This window comes from Aedes aegypti, chromosome 3 (genome assembly GCF_002204515.2).
Source record: "Aedes aegypti strain LVP_AGWG chromosome 3, AaegL5.0 Primary Assembly, whole genome shotgun sequence".
In the NCBI taxonomy this organism is placed as follows: domain Eukaryota; kingdom Metazoa; phylum Arthropoda; class Insecta; order Diptera; family Culicidae; genus Aedes; species Aedes aegypti.
Window position 1 is genome coordinate 388,732,012 of NC_035109.1, and position 21,557 is coordinate 388,753,568.

A 21,557-nucleotide genomic window follows, 5' to 3' on the forward strand; every position below is an offset into this window, starting at 1 on the left:
ATTGTCTGAGAGTTTTGATTAAACGATGCACTAGGTCTATTAAGGCACATACTGTTCCATTTTTAAAAGCACGTATTCAACCATGTACTGCGAGCCTACGTGTAGCACTGCCAATTCATATTTTATATTTCAGGATCTCTTAACCAACTAGAAGCTCTGATCAATTGATAAACTAGATCAACCAGGACGTTGGTGATTGCCGTTTTGATTCATATTATGGATACTTAAGGCCTCAGTAAAGTACAACCCGAGCAGAAGAAAATAACTACTGAATACCAAATTGAGGTATTCCATACCAGATAATTTCCAATACTTACAACCTGAATGAGGTATGAATGAGCCCTGCATAAGAGGTAAAATACCTTAAATAATACCTTCTGCATATTCTACAAATACCAAGCTGATAACTAGATCAGGTATTGCAATACCTAAATAATACTTGATGGATTTTCATATAGAAGAGAAATTTTTCAATACTAGTTCAATACCTCCAGCAGTCCTCAATAGCTGTCGAATACCAAAATAAAGTATTTTTATTTGTTTTAAACATTTTTTTCAAATACCATTATAATACCAAAATAAGTTATTGTTAACTGAACAATACCTAATTCAGGTATGATACCAAAATATGGTATGCATAAATTATTGGCGAGTTATTCTTTCCTCCTCGGGAACTTTATAACAACCGCACAAAACGGCAACAGAAATCGTTTGAGTGACGAGTTTCATCGTAAAAAACGCTATTTTGTGAATTCATCAGAGTATTCTGAGATAATAGGTACAATGTACGCTTTAGCTGACATATCAAAGACGAAATAAAGACCTCCGTATACCCTGTAGTTGTCCAAAATTTTATGGCGCATAAGGTAATAGAGCAAAACCAAGAATACCGTGAAAATGGTACTACGTTCTGTCAAACTTGGGTGCCTTTTGCAATACCAAGGGACCAAATGCAATGCTATGCTAGAAGTGGTACTCATTCTGAACCCAACTACTATGTCTCTATTCATCTCTGTACATGCCTTCCTTGGATCACCAGTGAAACCTCTAGGTTGCTCTATGTTAATATCCTCATCTTTCAGTTTTCCTTGTAAAACTGCTTCTATTTGGTCGATGTCTAAGCTGCGCTGCCAAAGCCAAAAGGTAACGTAGCGTGGAATGCCGTACAACCGGAGAATAGACTTCGGTGTAGTCAACGCCGGGCCGTAACGAACATCGCTTCACTACGAGCCGCGCCTTGTGCCTTTCAACTTGTCCTCAAAAATCCACTTTGAACGAATCGCCTTCCTGGCAGGCAATAAATTCCCAAGTGTCATTCTCCTCCAGGGTTTTAATTTCGTCCTCTATTGCTGTTGTGGGGTCATCATAATTAGTCGCCTTTGCCATAGTATAACTGTTGGGAAAAAATATTAAACAAAATCGGTATACTTTCATGGGAATAAGCGCTCCCGACCGCTGCGCCTCAACCCTTGCTGCTGTTCAGCTGGTCTTGTAAGTTGAGGTCGGTGGGAGCGCAAGATCAGGTGTTTCATCTTGATGACCAACGGAGCCGGTACAGCTTGTCTGGTAGTCGGGTTGAACCTCGGATGTTGTTCCATTGAATTCATCTTCAATCTGCTCTTCTTGATAAATCCAAGTGTCAAGTGTACATGAACTTAACTGCAAACGAAGAGAACGTTGCAAACTGCCCTTCAATTACTATAACCACATTTCGACTAATGATGACACCTTTCAGATCCGGGTCGTATATTCTGTATCCTTCCGAATTCTCGGCATATTCGATGAAGATTCCTTCTGCTGATTTCGAGTCGAATTTTCTCCGCTACTGTTCTAAAACATATTACGTTGCCTCTGGTCTGAATACTTTCAGGTGTTGCAGATTCGGCTTTCTTTGGGATTACACCTCGTCTGGCGTAATTGCTGCCAGCGAACTAGCTGGACATCGGTTAACAGCGATCTTATTTTTTCAACGAAAGTTCTATTTATACGTTCCGCGGCTCCGTTCTGCTCCGGACAAGATGTTTGGTGAACAACTTAGTTCCGTTGCATGTCCGAAGGATTTTCAGTTTCCAGCCAGATTGACATCAATTTGAAATTTTTGTGAGCTTCGAACACAAGACCTTTCGCTTCCAAGAAATACACGTATATCTTTCTTTTTGCATCGTCCGTAAAAGTAAGAAACCACACACTTCCGCATGTAGGGCAAAATGGTCCAAAATGCCACTTTAAGGATTTGTGTCGTTTTCTTGTAATAAGATCCACATTTGAAGGCCATTCGAAGTCTTAACAGTAACTTTACAATATTTGCTAGCTACCACAATGAAAACATTTCCCAAATGTGAGTTTTTTTTTACGGTTTTAAATCGTGTCGAAAAGTTGATTCAAAAATGGGGGTGGTTCAAAATGACCAAATGGGTGGGGTAAAATGCCATTTAGTATGGAGTTCGAAAAGTTAGCAACCATGCTTCCCCATGAGTTTGCTCTGTGGCATGGAAACGCTTATTGGTTAATAAAATCAACGGAAAACCTTAATATTTGGGCAAAAAAGTGAAAAGTGTTGAATATCACCGGGAAATTAAGTAAAAATCTATGAGTTTATGTCCATGGATTGTAGCAGCACTTCTTGGGTAAACGTATTTGAACGCCATTTGGCAAATTATACAGATTGAAACGTTCTAGGAATGATTCAATGAGTCGGGCCATTTTACCCCATCTGTGCGTATTGGGCCATCTTCCCCTACTAAATCCAGCTGGCTTTTTGTTCTAGAGGAACTTGAAAAAAAAAAACTAATCTCTCGCCTGTTTACCTTTGATACACGATACGCACTCCATCTTAGCTTCTTTGTTGCGTTCAACTCCATCCATCATCGTTGCCAATTTGTAGGTACATACCTTGTTGATTCAAATGTACGAGTCTCTTGTGTCATATTGCAGCTTCAAGAAAGGAATGATTTTTTTTTTTTTTGTTCAAACGATACAGCACATCTGCCACGGTTCTAGACGCGATGATACCTATTCTGCTTTATCAACGACTTCGCATCTCTCCGCATTGCACACCATCGTCAGACCTTTCTTGCATATTTCATTCACAGATAAAATATTGGTTGCCGAATCCGTAATATGCAAAACATCTTGAATTTCTAGTGGCTCTTCTTCGAGCTCGAATTCCATCTTATCGTTGGCTATTGACGCGATCGACTGATTTTAGTTGTTATTCTCAATACATAGGCATATCATCGCCTGCGCCCTTCCGTCCAAATCCGGATTGACCGCCTTGTTTTGTTCTGCTTTCATCGCTTTCATCTTTCAGGGCTCTAGGCCTCTCGTCTCAACGTCATCTTCATCGCAAGCGGTCATGGTGCATAGTTTTGACGTCCTCGCAATCTTTCAATAGCTGATAGGTTCACTGGATTTCTAAAGGTACGCCTATTTCCACTCCAACTTCCGCTTCTGTCACCATGTCCACTTAAGTTACGTTCGTCATCTCTTGGGAGAACAAGTTTCTTAACTTCAAATCTAACTGCCAGCACTCCTGGGTCCATAACCACTTGCAGTGGAAATAAACACGTAATAAATAATGCACTCTCGGGCTAATTCTTCCGAAACAGGTGCGCTTTGCGAAAAAGGACCACGTGATTATTGAGCTGAAATCGAATTCAGGTTAACTTCTGCGTTCATGAGTCCCCTCGTGGTGTAAGCAAAGACACCTGGTGTAAGGGCAACGCGCCCTGTCTAGAAAACAGGGAGTCGTGAGTTCGATTCTCACCGAGAAGAAGTATAACTTTTTCGAAAATTTCACATCAATTTGTCCATTTAATTCAATTGCGAAGTATATGTAATGTTGAGTTTTTCGGTAGTTGTTAATAAACACGTATTGAGTGTGCAGTGTCTGAATAAGTAACGAATTAGTTTTTCCAACTATTTACTAGCTATTAACAAACTTGATTGCTAAGAACAAACTAAATCTTATACATGTGTTTAAGTGATTTTTTCAATCACGGTTTCAAAGCAAAAACGGTTCAATTATAGTGATTTTTTGGCAGATTTTATTTATTTTTATAAGGCTGATACAAATAATCAATTTCATTTATGTCCTAGACCACTTGGAAGGTACGAGTGAGGGGGAAAATGAGAAACAAAAAATATAAAAATAGAAAAAGTTTATTTGTCGGGTTTGTATTTGAAACGTCAATTTTTGCACCTTTTTCAACCGTCCTCTGGATTGTCATTTAACCATTTTTTTACTTCAAAATAATCAAATACCTAACAGTGGCCATGAAAATAAAAAATCTTTTTTTCTCCCCTTCAATATTTACGACTTTTTGAAGAAGGAGGGGGGGGGGGGGTACATTAACAAAAATTAATATTTGTATCAGCCTAACTTAAAAAAAAAGATGGAACAGCTCCATGCAGTTGTAGATTTTGTCGAGATGAACTTGCTGAAAACAGTTTTGATATACAGTCGCCTCTCCACATCTCGACATCGAAGGGACCATCGAGAAAGGGAGAGATCGAGACAAAGAACAAATGTTTGATGAACACTAGATTGAAAAACACTCCGTTTCAAGAATGTAATACACAAACAGACGTCATTTTGCGCTTCTAATTTGTTTTGAATCCCAAAACTTTGGTCTAGTAACCTTCGATATTGGTCATATCGACATACGGAGAGCATATTGAGAACAAAAAATCAACAGAAACAATCGAGATATGGAGATATCGAGATAAGGAGGATATCGAGATATGGAGAGTGAAAATGCATGCAGACTGAAGGGACTTATGAAATCGTCGACATAGGGAGAGATATCAAGATGTAGAACATCGAGATGTGGAGAGTCGACTTTAGGACTTTTCTATTTTCAGGTAAATCAAGTATGATTTGTCGTCAAAAAGTTTACTTTATTCAAATCATTATAGCTTTTGAACTCGTGGATGTAAAAAATATTTTTTTTGAAATTCAACCTATATTTGACTCTAATCGGTCCATAAATAACTAAGATCTACATTACCAAAGTTTATCATTTTGTATGGAAAATCGAAAAAGTTACAAATTCTGTAGTTTAGCTTCAAACAAAAACAAGATTAATCTTTCCTTGTTCTCAGTTGCATTTCATACCACACATCCTCCGACGTCAGCCATGCATAAAGCTTACAAAGCAACGTGGGCGACAATAACACAACATAAAAGTGAGCATAGCGAATCACTATTCTCTCAATCGGCACCAGAGAGGGTGGTTTGAAGCGTACACTTGTGGCGGTTGAAAGAGGAAGCTTTACGAACGAGTGCAACATGAAAAGCTCCAATATTGTGAAAATGCGACACGGATGTCACACTCAGTGAAAATGTTGCGTCGTCGTGAAGAAGGGTTGAAAGTATTCTACTAATATTGCATGCAATAATTTAATTCATGAGGGTACGCTACTGTTTTTATGGCGTTACGTCCCAACTGAGCCAGAGTATCTCATCTTAGCGTTCTGGGTGTACTTCCACAGGTGTTACCAACATTGATATTTTTATGTATGTACAGTACGGTGGGGCTTATTTCCATAAATCTTTCATAGTCAACACGTAGAAAAATCTACGAACTAAACAAACATATATTTAAGTCAAATTCAAACAGATTTTAAGTTCGGTTTGGTCACAAATAAAGGACCGGGTTGAAATATACATGGCTGGAAGCACCGGTTTTAGCCAGCCTAAGATAAAATGCCTTAGAACATAATATGGGAAGTCTTATTTATACTACAACCTATGTAAACACAAGCTTTCAATCCATATTATGTCTGAAAAACATCGGAACCGAACTGAAAACATTTTTTCGTTTGAAAATCTCGTTGGTCAATACAGGCCACCAAAACCAGAGATTTACCTTTAGCTTTATATTGAATACTTCCATTGTATTATGAACAAAAAGATACACAAAATCAAAAGAAACGATTTAATTGATAGATCCAGCCAAATTATATGAAAATTCTCAACTTTATCTCTAACACACTGAGGCAAAAATACTTAGGTTTTCCATAAATCATTACTTAAGAATCAGTCAAATTGTGGTTTCATTGAACACTTAAGCATTTCGAAAAAAGGATCATAAGTTTCATAAGTGAGATCTATGAATTGTTTAAGTAGGATGATTTGAAATAATTTCCGTATTCATCACTAAAACGACAGCCCCGGTATTGATAATGGGTACGAGTTCAGCGAATTATAATCACATGGTGTTTGAACATGTCAATTTTTGAAGTTACTTGGCAAACATTATAACATCTCGTTTATGTATGTTACAAGATTTTATAGTGTTGATGAGAGAAATTCATAGAATGATCATACTCTCCACTAAATCATAAGTCACACTTACAAATTTCAGCCATCATCATTGTGTCGCTAAATCATAAATATTTCTCTTAAATCTGTTGAGGTTTTTTGCATCAGTGTACCTATATGATTTGATGGATATAACTGAAGGAAAAATACAAAGAATAAAAGAGGAAAAATAAAGAATGCAGAAGAATATGGAGAAGGGCGGATTGATTAGGTGGGAGTCTATGTAGATGGTATTGTTCCGAGTTAAACTGAGCAATGGTAAAAATACCTGTGTTTTATTAATGGCAACAACCCAATAGATAACGATGATTATATATAATTTTAAATCACAGAAGAAAGTTATGGCCACATCTGGTCGAACATTCAGATGATTTTTTGTGCCTTTTTAATGATCTCATTGGTTCAATTACAGAGCTGCAATAATCGATATTTGCAGCCTAAGTAAAGCTAAGTAGACTAACATTTTATAAGTCTAAAAACTTACATCCATATGAAACTTTACCAATCAGATTTTTTTATGATGAAAAAACGGAATAATAACTAAAAGATTTCTTCAAACAGATTTCTTAACAAACTCCAGATTTTTTTAAGTTTACCTCTAAGGATCTTTGGAAAATTTTTCGATGAGGCTCTTGATAAGTTATAAAATTATTTTGGATTTTTTTCTTAAAATATTTGTAAAAAAAAAATTAGAGGAAGTAATGTCGGTGAAGAATTCTTGAGTATATTACTTAAAACCCCTAAATTTTTTTTTAAGATTGCTGAAGGTATCCCTCTATGAATCTCTTGAAAAATATTTAAGGAGATTACAAGAAAATCCTTGAAGGCATCATTCGGAAATTATTTAAATGACTCTTCAAAGAATGTCGATAAATCTAGTTCCTTAAGTATCCTCGCATAAATCTCGGTAAAAATTTCTAAACGAATACTGTAAGCACATTTCTTTTAATCCATAGAATGCCTGGTTGAATTTATTAAATAGTTCCTGGCTGCATTTGTAAATCAGGATGAACTCTCACATAAATTGTGTAAGTCCTTCTAGAACAATTATCATATTTATTCCTGGTAAAGTTACTGAAACAATTATTTCAGGAAAACTATCAGCAAAATTCCCAAGAAAACTGCTAAATTATTTTTGGATGAATTTCTGGAAAAATGATATTGCTATCTTGTTATTATTCACAGAATGCTTGGAAAAAATACTAGTTGATACCTTAGAGAATATCTGATAAAATTCGTTGAAGGATCGCCAGAGAGAATCCAGTTGCAATTTGTTGACGATTACTCTGAAAGCTATATGTAAGAATCTTCGAAAAAGAACTCAGGAAACTTTAGTTTCTGAATCAATGTACAAATTGAAAAGAAATTCCTTGCAGAATCTTGAAAAGAAGTTCTGTAAATATTCCTGGAGGAATTTTTAAATGAGAAAGGTGTAGGATTATTTTCTAGTCGTTCCACTAGACAAATATCTGAAAAACTGTGGAATATTAAGAAGAATCTATGGTGGAATGTCTGAAAAATCTATGGTGGAATAATCAAACAAATCTATGGAATAGGTCCCTCAATAATTCCTGAAATTGTTAAAGAAATACTTTTCGAAATTCGAATTATTACGATAGTCATTGAACTTTATTAGAAAAATCATAAAATTTTAAAAGTTGTATGCTTGGATTTGACCAGGTTGTTATCCCTAGGGATATCGAATCCATGGTCATCACTTTAATTTTGCCAGTACCTTTGATTGGTGGTAGGTCTTGGACCCTCATGGGGTCCATAATAGGATTGTTTACAAATTTGACGTTGCGTATTATGGACCCTCCATTTAATTCCCATGTAATCTGGCTCGCTGCCGACGAGCCTATTATGGACCCACCTGGAAATGCGTATTATGGACCCTCTTATATGGTTTCATTTACAAAACTGTTCAAATATCTGTATTTATGCGTCTCAAACCTAATATTTTGCCTGAAACTGCTGACTAACAATATAATCGAAGTTCCCCCGGTGGATTTTCATAGGAATAAAGTTGCGTTGAGTGTTAATTTTATGTTTTATGTAGGGGGTCCATAATACGCAAAGGGTCCATAACCGGCATCGACTCCCTAGATGTAAGATGTATGTCGATTGGAAATTTCATTAGCTTTCGAATGGGAGAGCTTTCGAATCGAGAACTGAGATCCGTTGATGTTCTAAATTTATTACCAATTGAAGACGAACATAGCCTAAAACATAAAATAATAACGATTGATACATAAAATTGATACATTATACATAAAATGTTTATTAAAAATTGATCATATGCGTAAAACGGAATCTAACAAAATCTAACATGGTGCACTATCAGCCCTTAAAATATTTGCAATCATGAACTGAACACCTTGAATGTAATTCGGAATGTAACAGAAAAAGAGCGTGATAAAATCGGAACTTGACAACAACGAAACATAATATTGTGGTTTCGGATGGGCAGAAGACAGAATTAAAACGGAAAACACGAAGGAATTACTCTGTAACACGTTTTACTTTAATGGCGTCTCTTTTAATAATACAGTGGTAGAAAAACAAAGTCTAACAGCAAATAAACACAAAGGTGCGCATAGCAACACCAGTAAGGTTGTAGTGGTAGGGTTGCCAGGATTGCTATTTCAACAGCCCTCCTCAATCGCAGCAACTTACCAATCCCGCTTTCGAACGATGGCGACGAAGTGCCGTCGCAGGGAGACCTTTGGTCATCATATCTGCCACTTGGTCCGCTGTTGAAATGTACCGAATACGAATTCGGCCATCCTTCACCAGATCACGTAGGAAGTGATATTTTACGTCGACATGCTTGAGCCGACCGTGATTCTTGCTGTCCTCCGCGATCCTTATTGTCGACTGGTTATCTTCATAGAAGAATACTGGCAGTTTGGCCTCCTTTCCTAAATCCTTGAGAAGTCTAACCAGCCAAATCTCAAAACAAGCCGCTGCACAAAGCGCGTTTAGCTCGGCTTCAGTTGAAGAAAGCGATACTACCTGTTGCTTCCGCGTCATCCAGCCAACACAACATCCAGCTACCTTGAACAAACATCCACTGACTGATCGGCGATCCGCCGGATCATTGGCCCAGTCCGCGTCTGCGAATACTTCAAGTAACGGCGCTTTCGAATCAGCACGATACTCCAGTCCAATGTCCAATGACCCTTTTATGTACCTCAATACACGTTTCAGGTACGACCAGTGCTCATCAGTCGGGCAGCTCTGAAATTGGCTGAAGAAATTCACTGCCGCCGATAAGTCCGGTCTCGTTGTAAGTGATGCGTATGTCAGGCAACCGACGAGCTCGCGGTACGGTTGCACCGTGCGCTTCTCCTCTTCACCTCTCGGAAGTTTCAACCGACACTCCATAGGCGTGGATATCGGTTTGCACTCGTCCATCTGGAATCGCCGAAGCAAGTCCTCCAGGTACTGTCGCTGACTCAAACGCAAAACTCCTGTTTCCACATCTCGATCGATGCGGATCCCTAAGAAGCTGTGGATCTCTCCAACATCCGTCATCTCGAACTCTGACGAAAAACAACGCTTCACAGTTTCCACCACCTTCAGGGAAGTTCCGGCCACAATGACGTCGTCAACGTAAAGCACAACGATAACAGTCTCAGTCCCGATCCTACGAGAGTACAGGCAAGGATCATTCGGGCTACTGCTGAAACCCAGCCGGTTCACCATGAACCCGTGAAAACGATCGTTCCAAGATTTCGATGCTTGTTTTAGGCCATATATTGACCTCTGCAGGCGGCACACTTGGTTTGTCCCATCGGTGAATCCCTCAGGCTGAACCATATAGATTTCCTCTTGGAGCTGCCCATTGAGGAACGCCGTTTTGACGTCCATCTGGTGGATCACCATCTTGTCCCTGTTCGCCAAAGCCAGCATCGTCCTTACAGTATCGAGCGTCGCTACTGGTGAGTATGTTTCACAGTAGTCGAATCCGTACCGCTGGCTAAATTCTCTAGCCACTAAGCGAGCTTTATAACGGTCGGGATCACCGTTTACTCCCCGCTTGATCTTAAACACCCACTTACTTGTTATCGGTGTTCGGTTTGCTGGCAGCTTCGCAAGAGTCCAAGTCTGGTTCTTCTGCATTGACGCCATCTCCTCTTCGACAGCCTTCTTCCACAGACACCAGTCTCCTCTCTTCTTCGCCTCTGCAAGTGATCTCGGCACATCCTGAACGTAGGTTACTGCATTGTATGCAAACGCTGCGTAATCTACATCATAGTCTTGCTGCCAAACCGGAGGGCGTCTCTGCCGCTGCGGTCTGCCGGATTCCGCATCCACTGCCGGAACGACCTCTTCATCTTCGCGAAAACTATCGAACTCTTCATCAGACTCTTCTGAAACAGCTCCGTCTGATCCTCCAGCTGAACTACCACTTGCTTCACCGACAGCTTCTGGAGCTTCTTCGGCCACATCATCAGCGGCTACTGGAGGCATCATGACCACACTAGATGATTGCTTCGGTTTCACATTCACTTGACCACTCTCCTCCTCCGCGAAATCCACGTCACGAGCATGAACAATCTTCTTCGATTTCGGGTTCCATATACGGTAGCCATTATGGGCGTACCCAACGAAAACACCCTTCCAGGTCTTCGAGTCGATCTTCTTCCTCAACTCTTTCGGTACATGGACGTAAGCAGTGCACCCGAATGCTCGTAGCTTCGACACGTCCGGCTTCTTACCCTCCCACAGCAGGTAGGGAGTCACACCATCACCAATCGCACGAGACGGGCTTCGGTTAACCAAGTACGTTGCCGTCTGAATCGCGGGCGCCCAAAAACGCTTTTCCACTCCCGAGTCCTCGAGCATTGACCGCGTACGCTCCACTAGTGTGCGGTTCATCCGCTCGCTAACCCCGTTTTGTTCGGGTGTATGCGGAACCGTCCACTCAACATCAATCCCCTTTCGCCGACAGAATTCGTCAAACTCACGGCTGCGGTACTCTCCCCCATTGTCACACCGCAAACGGCTCACTTTCACGCCGAACTTCGCTGTGACCAACGCTTCATTCGAACACTTCACTTTTGTTCTTCATCAAGAAGGTCATCGTAAAATGACTCCAGTCATCGATAAAGGTGACAAAATAGTTCACTCCTCCAACACCGACAGGAGTTACCGGCCCGCAAACGTCGGAATGGATTAACTCCAGCACACGCGACGATCGCTTCTCGTTACGCTCCGGAAACGGTTTCCGGGTCTGTTTTCCCGCGACACACGGCTCGCACACCACACTTTTGTCCATTTTCGCACTGGTCAGCTCGAGTCCGGAAACCATACCGCCTGAAATCAGTTTCTCGAGACTTCGCGCGTTCAAATGACCGAATCTGCGATGCCATAATTCCAATCGCTTCGGAATCAGTCCACACGTCATCAAGGAGTCACTCGCACTACGTTTGTCCGTGTAAAAATCGAGACGATACAACTTACCGGAACGCGAGCCCATCGCGACAACTTCCGATCCGCGATGAATCACCACTCGGCCCTTTTCATAAGTTACTCTCATCCCTGCTTCGTCAACCTTCACCACAGAGAAAAGGTTACAGCGCGACTCAGGCACGAACAACACATTTTTCACCGTGCATTCAACTCCCATACCGTTAACATTGGCCACCACCTTAACGGTACCAACATGTTTGGCAACTATCGATTCACCATGTTTCGCGACCGCAATCTCGACCGGACACTTTAGCGGCTTCAGAGTTTCGAACAATGCTCTGTCATTCACGATGTGGTCGGAGCATCCCGAATCGATGAACCACTGTACACGGGATTCTTCGGGAAACACCCTCACTTCATTGTCGCCACTACTAGCAGCAAAACAAACACCGCTCGGCCCAGCCTCTGCTGAGTGCGCTTTCGGGGAATACTTCTCGCGAAATTTCTCATCACTTCTCGCTTTCTTTTTCGTGGGACACTCGGACAACTTATGCCCCTCTTTCTTACAACCGAAGCACTTGAACTTTTTATTCGGCTGCTTTGAGCCCACGAAAACAGCTGATTCCTTACCCCCCTGGTCACTACACATACCCTTCCGCTTGGTTTCTTCGTCCAAGAGGCGGCATTTCACGAATTCCATATTCAAATGCGCCTCTGGCATCGTTTCCAACGCGGTGACGACGGTATCGAACGAAGGACCCAAAGTGAGCAAAAGATGGCAAATCACATCTAGTTCTTCCATCTCTGCTCCCGTACCGCGGTACTCACGCACTAACCGGTCGAAACGAAGAAAATGATCCTGCAATGGACCACCGTCGTGTCGCAGAGCCAGCATCTGCCGCTTCAGGTCAACTGTTAACCAGTAAACCGTTTCGGAAACGACCCGGGCCCACAACCTATTGTGGTTTCGGATGGGCAGAAGACAGAATTAAAACGGAAAACACGAAGGAATTACTCTGTAACACGTTTTACTTTAATGGCGTCTCTTTTAATAATACAGTGGTAGAAAAACAAAGTCTAAAAGCAAATAAACACAAAGGTGCGCATAGCAACACCAGTAAGGTTGTAGTGGTAGGGTTGCCAGGATTGCTATTCCAACACATAAATGTATCATAAATCTAAGAAAATAAATGCCAAAATCTCACGATCAGTGAAAGAAGAAACTGCTTTTTCTATCTACGTTTTATTTAAATAAGCATTAATTTTACTGTTATATATGGCATGCATGTACACTACCGTGCAAAAGTTTGGGTGCACCCCTTCAAAAACATACAAAAGTGTTCTATCCCAACTTTAAGTAAAAATTTCGTACTGTAGCCACCAGTCACCGTGCGGCCTCCATTCACCGTGCACATATACAAATTCCTACATAATATTCATACAATTTTCACAAATTATCCATTTGTCAGCAAAATAAGATAAAACTGATGAAATAAAGTAGTTGTTGTCACAAAGCATTTTGAAAAACCTAGCCTATGTAGTCAAAATCATGTGAATTCTGTTTGATAAATAGATGTTTTAACACTCTTAGTAGAAACGCCAAAAATTCATATTTTTCATTTTAACGTTAGAGCATGAAATTTTTCAAAATTTCAACAAGTTTTCACTGTGGATACTACTAGTAAGATGTATTTCATCGTATGAGCAATGAGATTTTATGCAAATTAGATTTTTTTTATTGTGTTTCAGGCGAATTCCAAATGCACGGTGAACTGTTAACCATTCACGGCGTTAACCATTGAATGAGATGTACAGTTAAAAAAATTGCTAATGTTTGAGTAATTTTTTGTTATGCATCATTAGTTTTAGATTTTTCCCTGAATTATGATACAATTGTACGCTACGTAGAGGTATTTTAGTACGCTTCAAATTATTTGGAAAAGTTATATAATTTTTTGAAATGTAAATTTTTCTTATATGCACGGTGAATGGTAGCTTGACGGTACACCAAATTCAAAAAATATTTTTGGAAAAATACATAAGAAGTAAGAATAACTCATTGCCTTTCGAATGCGCCAAAGAGAGTTTCAATTGGACGTGTAATCACACAAATATGGACAGATCACTTCTGCATGTTTTTTAGGGGGTGAACCCAAACTTTTGCACGGGAGTATATATATAACTTAGTCAATCACAGTGATACCTATATCCTAGAGCGACTATAGTAAGGCACTGTCTAAATATGGTTCCGTTTTACAAACTTATGAAGCTTTTTTAGAAAAGGCTACCAGCCAATGCATACGTGGCTTTTGAAAAACCCCTAAGCGGTCACCAATCTAATCCTTATCATCGCTCCAACTTGGAGGACCAATCTGATAGCTGTCTTCAACTCTGTTGCAAAGAAAGGTAGTGCACTGCTTACTGAAGCCATCCTTGGAACACAAGCATATGTTGCACCGCTCCATAAAGATCGAATTGGACTCACAAATTATGCCCAGATCTCTAATCGGTTGTGCTTCTGATCGTCCTGAAAATATTAGTAGATGTTTACTGGCACTTTCCCGTATGTTACTGAACAAGCATAGATTCTAGTTACCTACGACTAAAATCAATGTGCAGATCACAAACAACGTGAACACCTGATATCCCTTCATTCCGATTAATCGAACGAACCGACTTGAAAATAACCAACTATTCTTTCCGGATAGAAAACTTCGAATGATCATTTCCAATTAAAACAGCGTCTTTTGTTTCAATATGAGGCGATAAAACTAGTAAACATATTTATTGTTTTCGACTAAAACTACAACGCATCATGTGATGGAGGCGATAACGTTCGAGATCCTAACACAACCAACCCGAGCAGAATCTTATCGTTAAGTATTCGCTGAGCGGTGAAAGTTTTAGTATTTTTGCTTCCACTCAGGCCTATACGGATTGACTCGAGTAGACTAATATCATATTGAGTTATAAATGATGATATCACGACATCATAATTAGTTTACAATTAGTTCTCATTCCTGCTCGGGAAGTGACTGAAATTCAATCCGACGATCATCCTTTGAGCTGTTCCACGCAATCGCGCGGTTTACTCTCACAAATAAAGTACATATGATTTGTTCGACACTCGTTATCATTCCAAGTCCATCTCTGCTCGAATCGGGGTATGTAAACTAGTTGCATACAGTGCTCCTTGTCTTCCGTGTTGTTCGGTTCTCCGGGGGACCAATTGGCATACCTGACCAGTCGACCGTTCGGCATCCAGCTGAATGTACCTTCCTCTGCCAGATCATTGCCGCCGATCCAGAACGATGACGCCACATCGCTGAATTTGTCCGATCCTTGGACAAATCGGGCCACAGCGTCATTCTCATCGCGGCTTGTAATCGTCACCAGTTGCATACCGATCGAGCTACAGAACTCGCTCGCTTTAAACCAGTTTGCCTAGTTTAGTGGGAAATTTGATTTCGTCGGGAGTGTCTTCCAATCTATTATCAACACGTGCGGTACTTACTCTGAAGCTTGGGATCTCGTATTCTTTGTCTGCTTTCGACAAGGCACTTCGTACTTGCAACAAAGTCCATATTACGATTAGCGAAACTGCCGTGCCGTGTGTTGTCTTTGCCATGACCGTTTCCGACGAAGTTACATCTACTGACTGAACCAATAATGCTGCCGTACATCGGCTATATGTGTGCATTAGGCGATGTGATATGAGATTCGCAATATCTTGAAGAAAAATCCCCGATCGCAAGCGAATTTGGCTGATCAAAAAGGTGTTCTCTTTCTCTCTTCCTTCTAATTCTAATGGCAAATCAAATAAGCTCGGAAGTAGCAAACGATAACCTAATTCTAAGAAAAGTTTAGAGTTCTACTTCTTGACATCATGTCCCTACTGGACAAGGCCTGCATCTCAGCTTAATGCTCTAGAGGGATTCCACGGAGGCATGCAAGTCGATTCTGATCGACCATTTCAAAAATATCTGAAACTTTGCACAGTTTTTCAGTTCCATCTAAATCGTCATTTTCCGATATCAAATCTTCAAGTTGAGTCACGACTAACTTTTCAAAAGGGTGTATGTGAAAATGGTTCAAAAATATTCAAAAAGCTGCACAGCAAAAACGGTTCGTTCGATTGTTAGACAACTAAAGAAACAAAGTTAGACAACTAAATAAAGATTCAAAAAAAAAATACACACAGTAAAAAAACAATTTTTTTTTGCATTAAAAAACATCATTTTTGTCACAAAAACTCAAATATCTCAAAACCCTATCGGAATACCAACGTAATTTTTTGAGGGAAAACGGTCCATTATATTAGCTATCTACCATAAAAATTTGGTGATGGTAAGCCAATAAACAAAAAAGTTATGACTTGACACTTAGTGAAATTTTTTTTTTTTTCATTGTTAATTTTTTTAGGACCGCAGTTTGTTGCTGAATTTTTTGTTAAGGGTACCACATGAGGTTAACAAGTTGTTTTCATGATATTTTATTTAATTATAGCATCTATTAGAAAGTTAGACGCGATCCAGTGTTGTGATCTAAAGTCTTGATAGTGTCATATTTTTTTATTGTACGTAACTGAAGAAAAATTCTCTCAATAGTGTTGAAACCTTTCTATAAAAGAAAAAGTTTTCTATACAGGTATACGACTAGTTTACCTGCAAAAAGTTTACCTCGTAGAGAACAAGGCGGGTCTATACCCAGGTGATCTAGTATACGTAAAGCAGGTCGGTTTTCTCGGCGCTGGTTTTCTCCACAAAGTTAAAATCTGATTACACCTGGGTATAGACCCGCCTTGGTAGAGAATAGACTTTGTTAATCATATTTGGGAGAAAGCGAGTAACTTCAACAACATCAAAAACATGATAGGTACATACCATGAACATACTCACGAAAAAGCTAAAAATATACTACCACTATGGTTATAAAAGATTTAATTGTAAAATTTTTCTTCAGTCAAGCAAACGACACCAAACTAGTCAGTAAAAACTTAAAAGTGATTTTGTTTATTAAAATCTAACGAGCAACATGAGTAGTCGCTTTCTCAACTGTTGCAGGCCGTTTGCAGAAAAAAAGTGTTCGAAAGAGCTACGAAATCTCACCGAAAGCACCATAGATAAACTGAAAGCGGCTGGTTATGCTCCAATGTCTACATTGAATACAAATTTACGCATTTGTACGTCCTGCCGTTTAAACGTTGACAAACGGGCAATCTGTACATCATCGGTGGATCAGGTTGCAGGAAGTTCGAAAACAACAACAACTGAGGAATTACTAGATGCACCGACAACAACTGAGGAGTTACTAGAAGTACCAAGTGCAGATAGTCTTGCCACGGTACCATCAGCGACATCTGTTTCAACAAATCAATCAGAAGATGAGTGCATCCAGAAGGTCAACATCGAACGCTTCAACGAAGGGATAGCTGGAATAAAAGTGACTCCGATTAAATGGACGAAGATGGGTTACGTCAATTATCCCGAGAAAAAATACCGTGAAATCAACGAAGCTGTACGAAGAAACCTCTTCAAATTAGGACCTGAGGATGTGGAAAATACAGACTACGATGAGGTAATTATGAATATGAAGGAAAGGTTCTCGAATCTAGCCACGACAAGGAAAGAAAAATTATTGATTTTGTCGATGCTGCCAAGCTCGTGGTCTATTCAAGACGCCATTGATGAGTTCAAAACCAATAGAAATACAGCAAAAGAGGCAAAACAATTCAAAAATAACTGTCTTGCAACCAAAAATGCTACGTCAAGTACTTCATTAACAGATGAGACAAAAGAAAAAATAATTCAATATTTTGAAGACGATGAAGTAAGTAGAGCTATGCCTGGCCAAAAAGATTATGTATCTGTAAAAAAAGATGGAAAGCGTCAAGCAATCCAAAAACGATTAATGATGACTACTTTGAAAGAAGCGTATACACGCTTCAAGGAAATTAACAAAAAAATATTAAGGTAGGTTTTTCCTCATTTGCAAGCCTTCGTCCAAGGCAATGCAAGCTTCTATCCAATTCAGGAACACATAATGTTTGTGTGTGCACAACACACGAAAATATTAACCTAATCTTACATAGTTTGAAAAGAATCAATTTATCAAAGGATATTAAAATGTTAACTGGTAGTCTTTTGTGTGAAAATACAACATCAAATTGCTATCTACGATCTTGTTCGGATTGTCCAGATTCTTCATCATTGGAAAATACTTTATTCGCTGAGTTTGAAGAAAATTATATTGATCAGTTATCATTTGAGCAATGGGTGACCACGGATAGGTGTGACCTAGAAAGTATTGTAAAACCTGTAGATGAGTTTGTGTCATTTTTTTGCTTGAAATTAGAAAGATTAATTCCTCGCGACTTTATTAAAACAGAGCAATCCCGCTTTTTAAAAATACGAAAAATACATTACAAGATGGTGAATTTTTAGTCATTTGTGATTTTTCTGAAAACTATAGCTTTGTATTGCAAGATGAAGTGCAGTCCCATCACTGGAACGTACAACAAGCTACAATTCATCCATTCGTTATTTATTTCAATGGAAGTACGCAAATTGAACATTTTAGTTTTATTGTAATTTCCGAAGATTTAAGACACGACTCAGTATCTGTAAATTTGTTCATTGCCAAAATGATTAACTTTTTACGCGTTGATAAGGATAAAGAAATCAGAAAGATATATTTCATGTCTGATGGAGCAGCATCGCAGTACAAAAACCGTAAGAATTTTTCGAGCCTATGTCAATTTAAATCAAAGTACGGAATTGATGCAGAATGGCATTTCTTTGCTACGTCACATGGCAAAGGTCCTTGGAGGAACCATAAAGCGCATGGCCACAAGAGCAAGTTTAGCCAAAGAACGTGAGCATCCAATTAAAACTGCAAAAGAACTATTTGATTGGGCGAATCGCAGAAAAGAAGAAGGTTTAACAAAATTATCATTTTGTTTTACTACTACTGAAGAGTACGAATTAACGGCATCAGAGCTCAGCGAGCAATATAATAACGCGAAAACGATCCAAGGAACCCAAAAATTTTACTGTTTCATTCCATTGTCAGAAAATAAAATTAAAGCAAAACTATACTCGAACTGTACTGATAATGATGCAAAAGTGTTCGATATTGTAAAAAAATTGAATAACAATAAATAAATAAATAAGTATTAATAAAATGTTTTCATGATCTCATAACGCATACCCATATCCAAAACTTTTAAAGTTTATATATAACATTTAGAAACTCATCGATCATACTGTAAAAAAAAATATCCTGGTAAAAAAAATGTTATTTTCGTGTAATCTGTTAATTTATTTTAATTTATACATATATACATATACATATAATATTTATACATATACATAATATTAATACATATACATAATATTTATACATATAATATACATACACCCAAAATAATTCGGATGGCGGATTTCCCTCCTAGCGTATTAGGTGCTAAATCCACCTATTGATGGTAAGATTCGCCTCCTAAGCGTAGACGGGCAAACCCGTCAATTGAAATCGAGCACATTGGACTTGAAAATTCGAGCAATCTAAATGTTTACGCCCGACCCACACAATTGCACAAACAATCCGAAGCCGAATGATGGCAACGGAAACGCACACTTAGGCAAATGGTCACGCGGCAAATGGATGGTTGACATGTCAGAGGAATGGAACGAATATTGCAATATAAAACGCTTTATATATTGCTTTTGTCACTTCTCCCATCAAGCCGTCGATAGGTTCGTGGAGTTAGTACTGGTTTATGAATCGGGAGGTCCTTGGTTCGATTCTGAATAAGCGCGAGGATATATTTTGTTTTTATTTTTTGGTTCTTCAGGCAAATTTATGAAATTCAACCCGATTTCTTGTGGCGAATTATCATAATAGATTCCGGTCCCTGTATTTAGATAATCATTTTGCTTGAGTGACTATCGAAATAAGGTACCGTGTGACAAATGGGTAAAGGAAATCGTATAGAGAGGGTTCTTAAAAAAAATAAAATGAATAAGATCTACTATATTTTTCAGATTGTTTCCTACTAAATCTATGCTATATTTAAATTTAATGTTTGTGCCAAAGTTCAAGGTAAATATTGAAAATTTTGAAAACTAGTGGGACAAGTGAAAATATTGTCGTTATAAATGACTGAACTGAAACTAAAAAAATAACAGTCAGATCTGTGATTTCAAATGGCCTCTTTTGTTAGTGTATGAATACACAAAAAATCACACATAAATAATAAACATTTCGTTCTTTTTAAAACAATTTTCTTGAGTAAAGTTATTTATTTAGCAACAATGTTACTTTTATTAAAAGTAATAACATCATCGAAAATCAAACACCATTCTATTTTACCGATTTTCTACTACTCATTTTATATAAAGTTAAGTTATCTCTTTTATAAATAATGTATTTATTGCCTTTATCGAGCGGTTTTAACCCGGTCAAAAGTGTCAACATTCTTGTACCTACTGAATAAGTCATTATTTGAACATAGTATCGAAATTCATGCGTCATCCGTTGAAGCCATTCAGAACATTACGATGTACATGTTTTTTTTTAATTTCTTTATTAGTATCATTCCAAACATTACATTCATTTCTTATATCTAGGTGTTCTGTGTTATTAGACAACACTATCATCCTAATTTGGTAAAACAAATTTAAGATTTTATTAACAACATACTACATCTCCCTGGCTCTTCACCCGAAAGGCTTTGGGGTTTCACATATTTCGACATGTTGAATCCAACAAAAATAGTCCGGTTGAAAACCCCGTGTAACACATCGTGACCTTCCCTTGTTAGCTACCCCATATACCCGATTGCCCCAAGGCTCCGCCACAAGAAATTTGCCTTAGACACCAAAATATGAAAAACAAAAAAAATAATATTAGTATCTGGATTCGAAACCGCAACCTTCGGATCCTTAAACATAAACCCACACCACTCGCCTATCACAGTTTCTCATGTATACGGTTCTCTACATCACACAACATGGAACCATCTTGTCACGGAGGACAACCTGCAAGAGGAGCAAAATACAACACCCGTTGGACAGCCAAGTGCGAGAAGGGGTGAGATGATATGTTCTATAAATATATTTAAAGTACCAACGCGGTGCTGCGGGAATTTCTTACTTATACCAGAGTCAACATCTATATGTTTGTATATCTATATTATCGGCAATGACTTATACATTTGCAGTGGAAATAGAATTTCATGCCGTGCGTGTTGGATTGGGTAATATATTAGGGAGAAACAAATAAACACACTTGACTATAACAGTCGGGCGCTTTATAAGCAGAATTTTATCGTTGACGTTTGCTGATTGATTTACTTTTCATTTATTTACATTTTGGTCTCCTATTAGTCGCATGGTTGGGGACGGTATGAGACTCCTCGAAGTAGGAGACCCAGGGTTTGTGGGATTCGATTCATTTGACGATGTAATATTGTAATCAAACATCTAAGTGTGCATACAGCAAACTGGATTACCGTAATTCTTTTAACAATTACTTATCAAAATAGAGGCCGTTGATAAACTATGTTATCATTTAGCGGGGAGGGGGTATCTAGCCAAAGACCACGGTCCACCCATTTGTGTTTCAAAGAAAATTCCACCATCAACTAAACCTGAAAGGTTTCATTAGCAGTCGGATGGTTCAAATTTAAAAAAAAAGTTTTAAAATTCAATATTTCATATCTTCTTTACCAACAACGATTAGAAGACGATTAAGATTTCTATGGAAATTACTATGACAAAATTTAAAAAAAAAAAAAAATGTTCCCCACATGTTA

The 21,557-nt window shown here is 38.7% G+C and overlaps 1 protein-coding gene across 1 annotated transcript; it reads right to left on the reverse strand.

Annotated features, from left to right (window-relative positions):
* Positions 1-14,468: 14,468 nt before the first annotated feature.
* On the reverse strand, positions 14,469-15,627 carry LOC5563670 (C-type lectin 37Da). Its single transcript, XM_001647905.3, has 2 exons — positions 15,258-15,627; positions 14,469-15,187 (listed from the first exon to the last, which is right to left on the reverse strand). Exons 1-2 carry the CDS (start codon positions 15,441-15,443, stop codon positions 14,798-14,800), a joined length of 576 nt encoding a protein of 191 aa, XP_001647955.1. The 5' UTR covers positions 15,444-15,627; the 3' UTR covers positions 14,469-14,797.
* Positions 15,628-21,557: the final 5,930 nt, after the last annotated feature.

Excerpts from the sequence above, each read along its gene's own strand:
- LOC5563670 (XM_001647905.3), bottom strand. The coding sequence starts at position 15,443 with ATGCACACATATAGCCGATGTACGGCAGCATTATTGGTTCAGTCAGTA. Across the intron at positions 15,188-15,257 it reads ACGAGATCCCAAGCTTCAGA|GCAAACTGGTTTAAAGCGAG; the intron begins GTAAGTACCGCA and ends CCACTAAACTAG.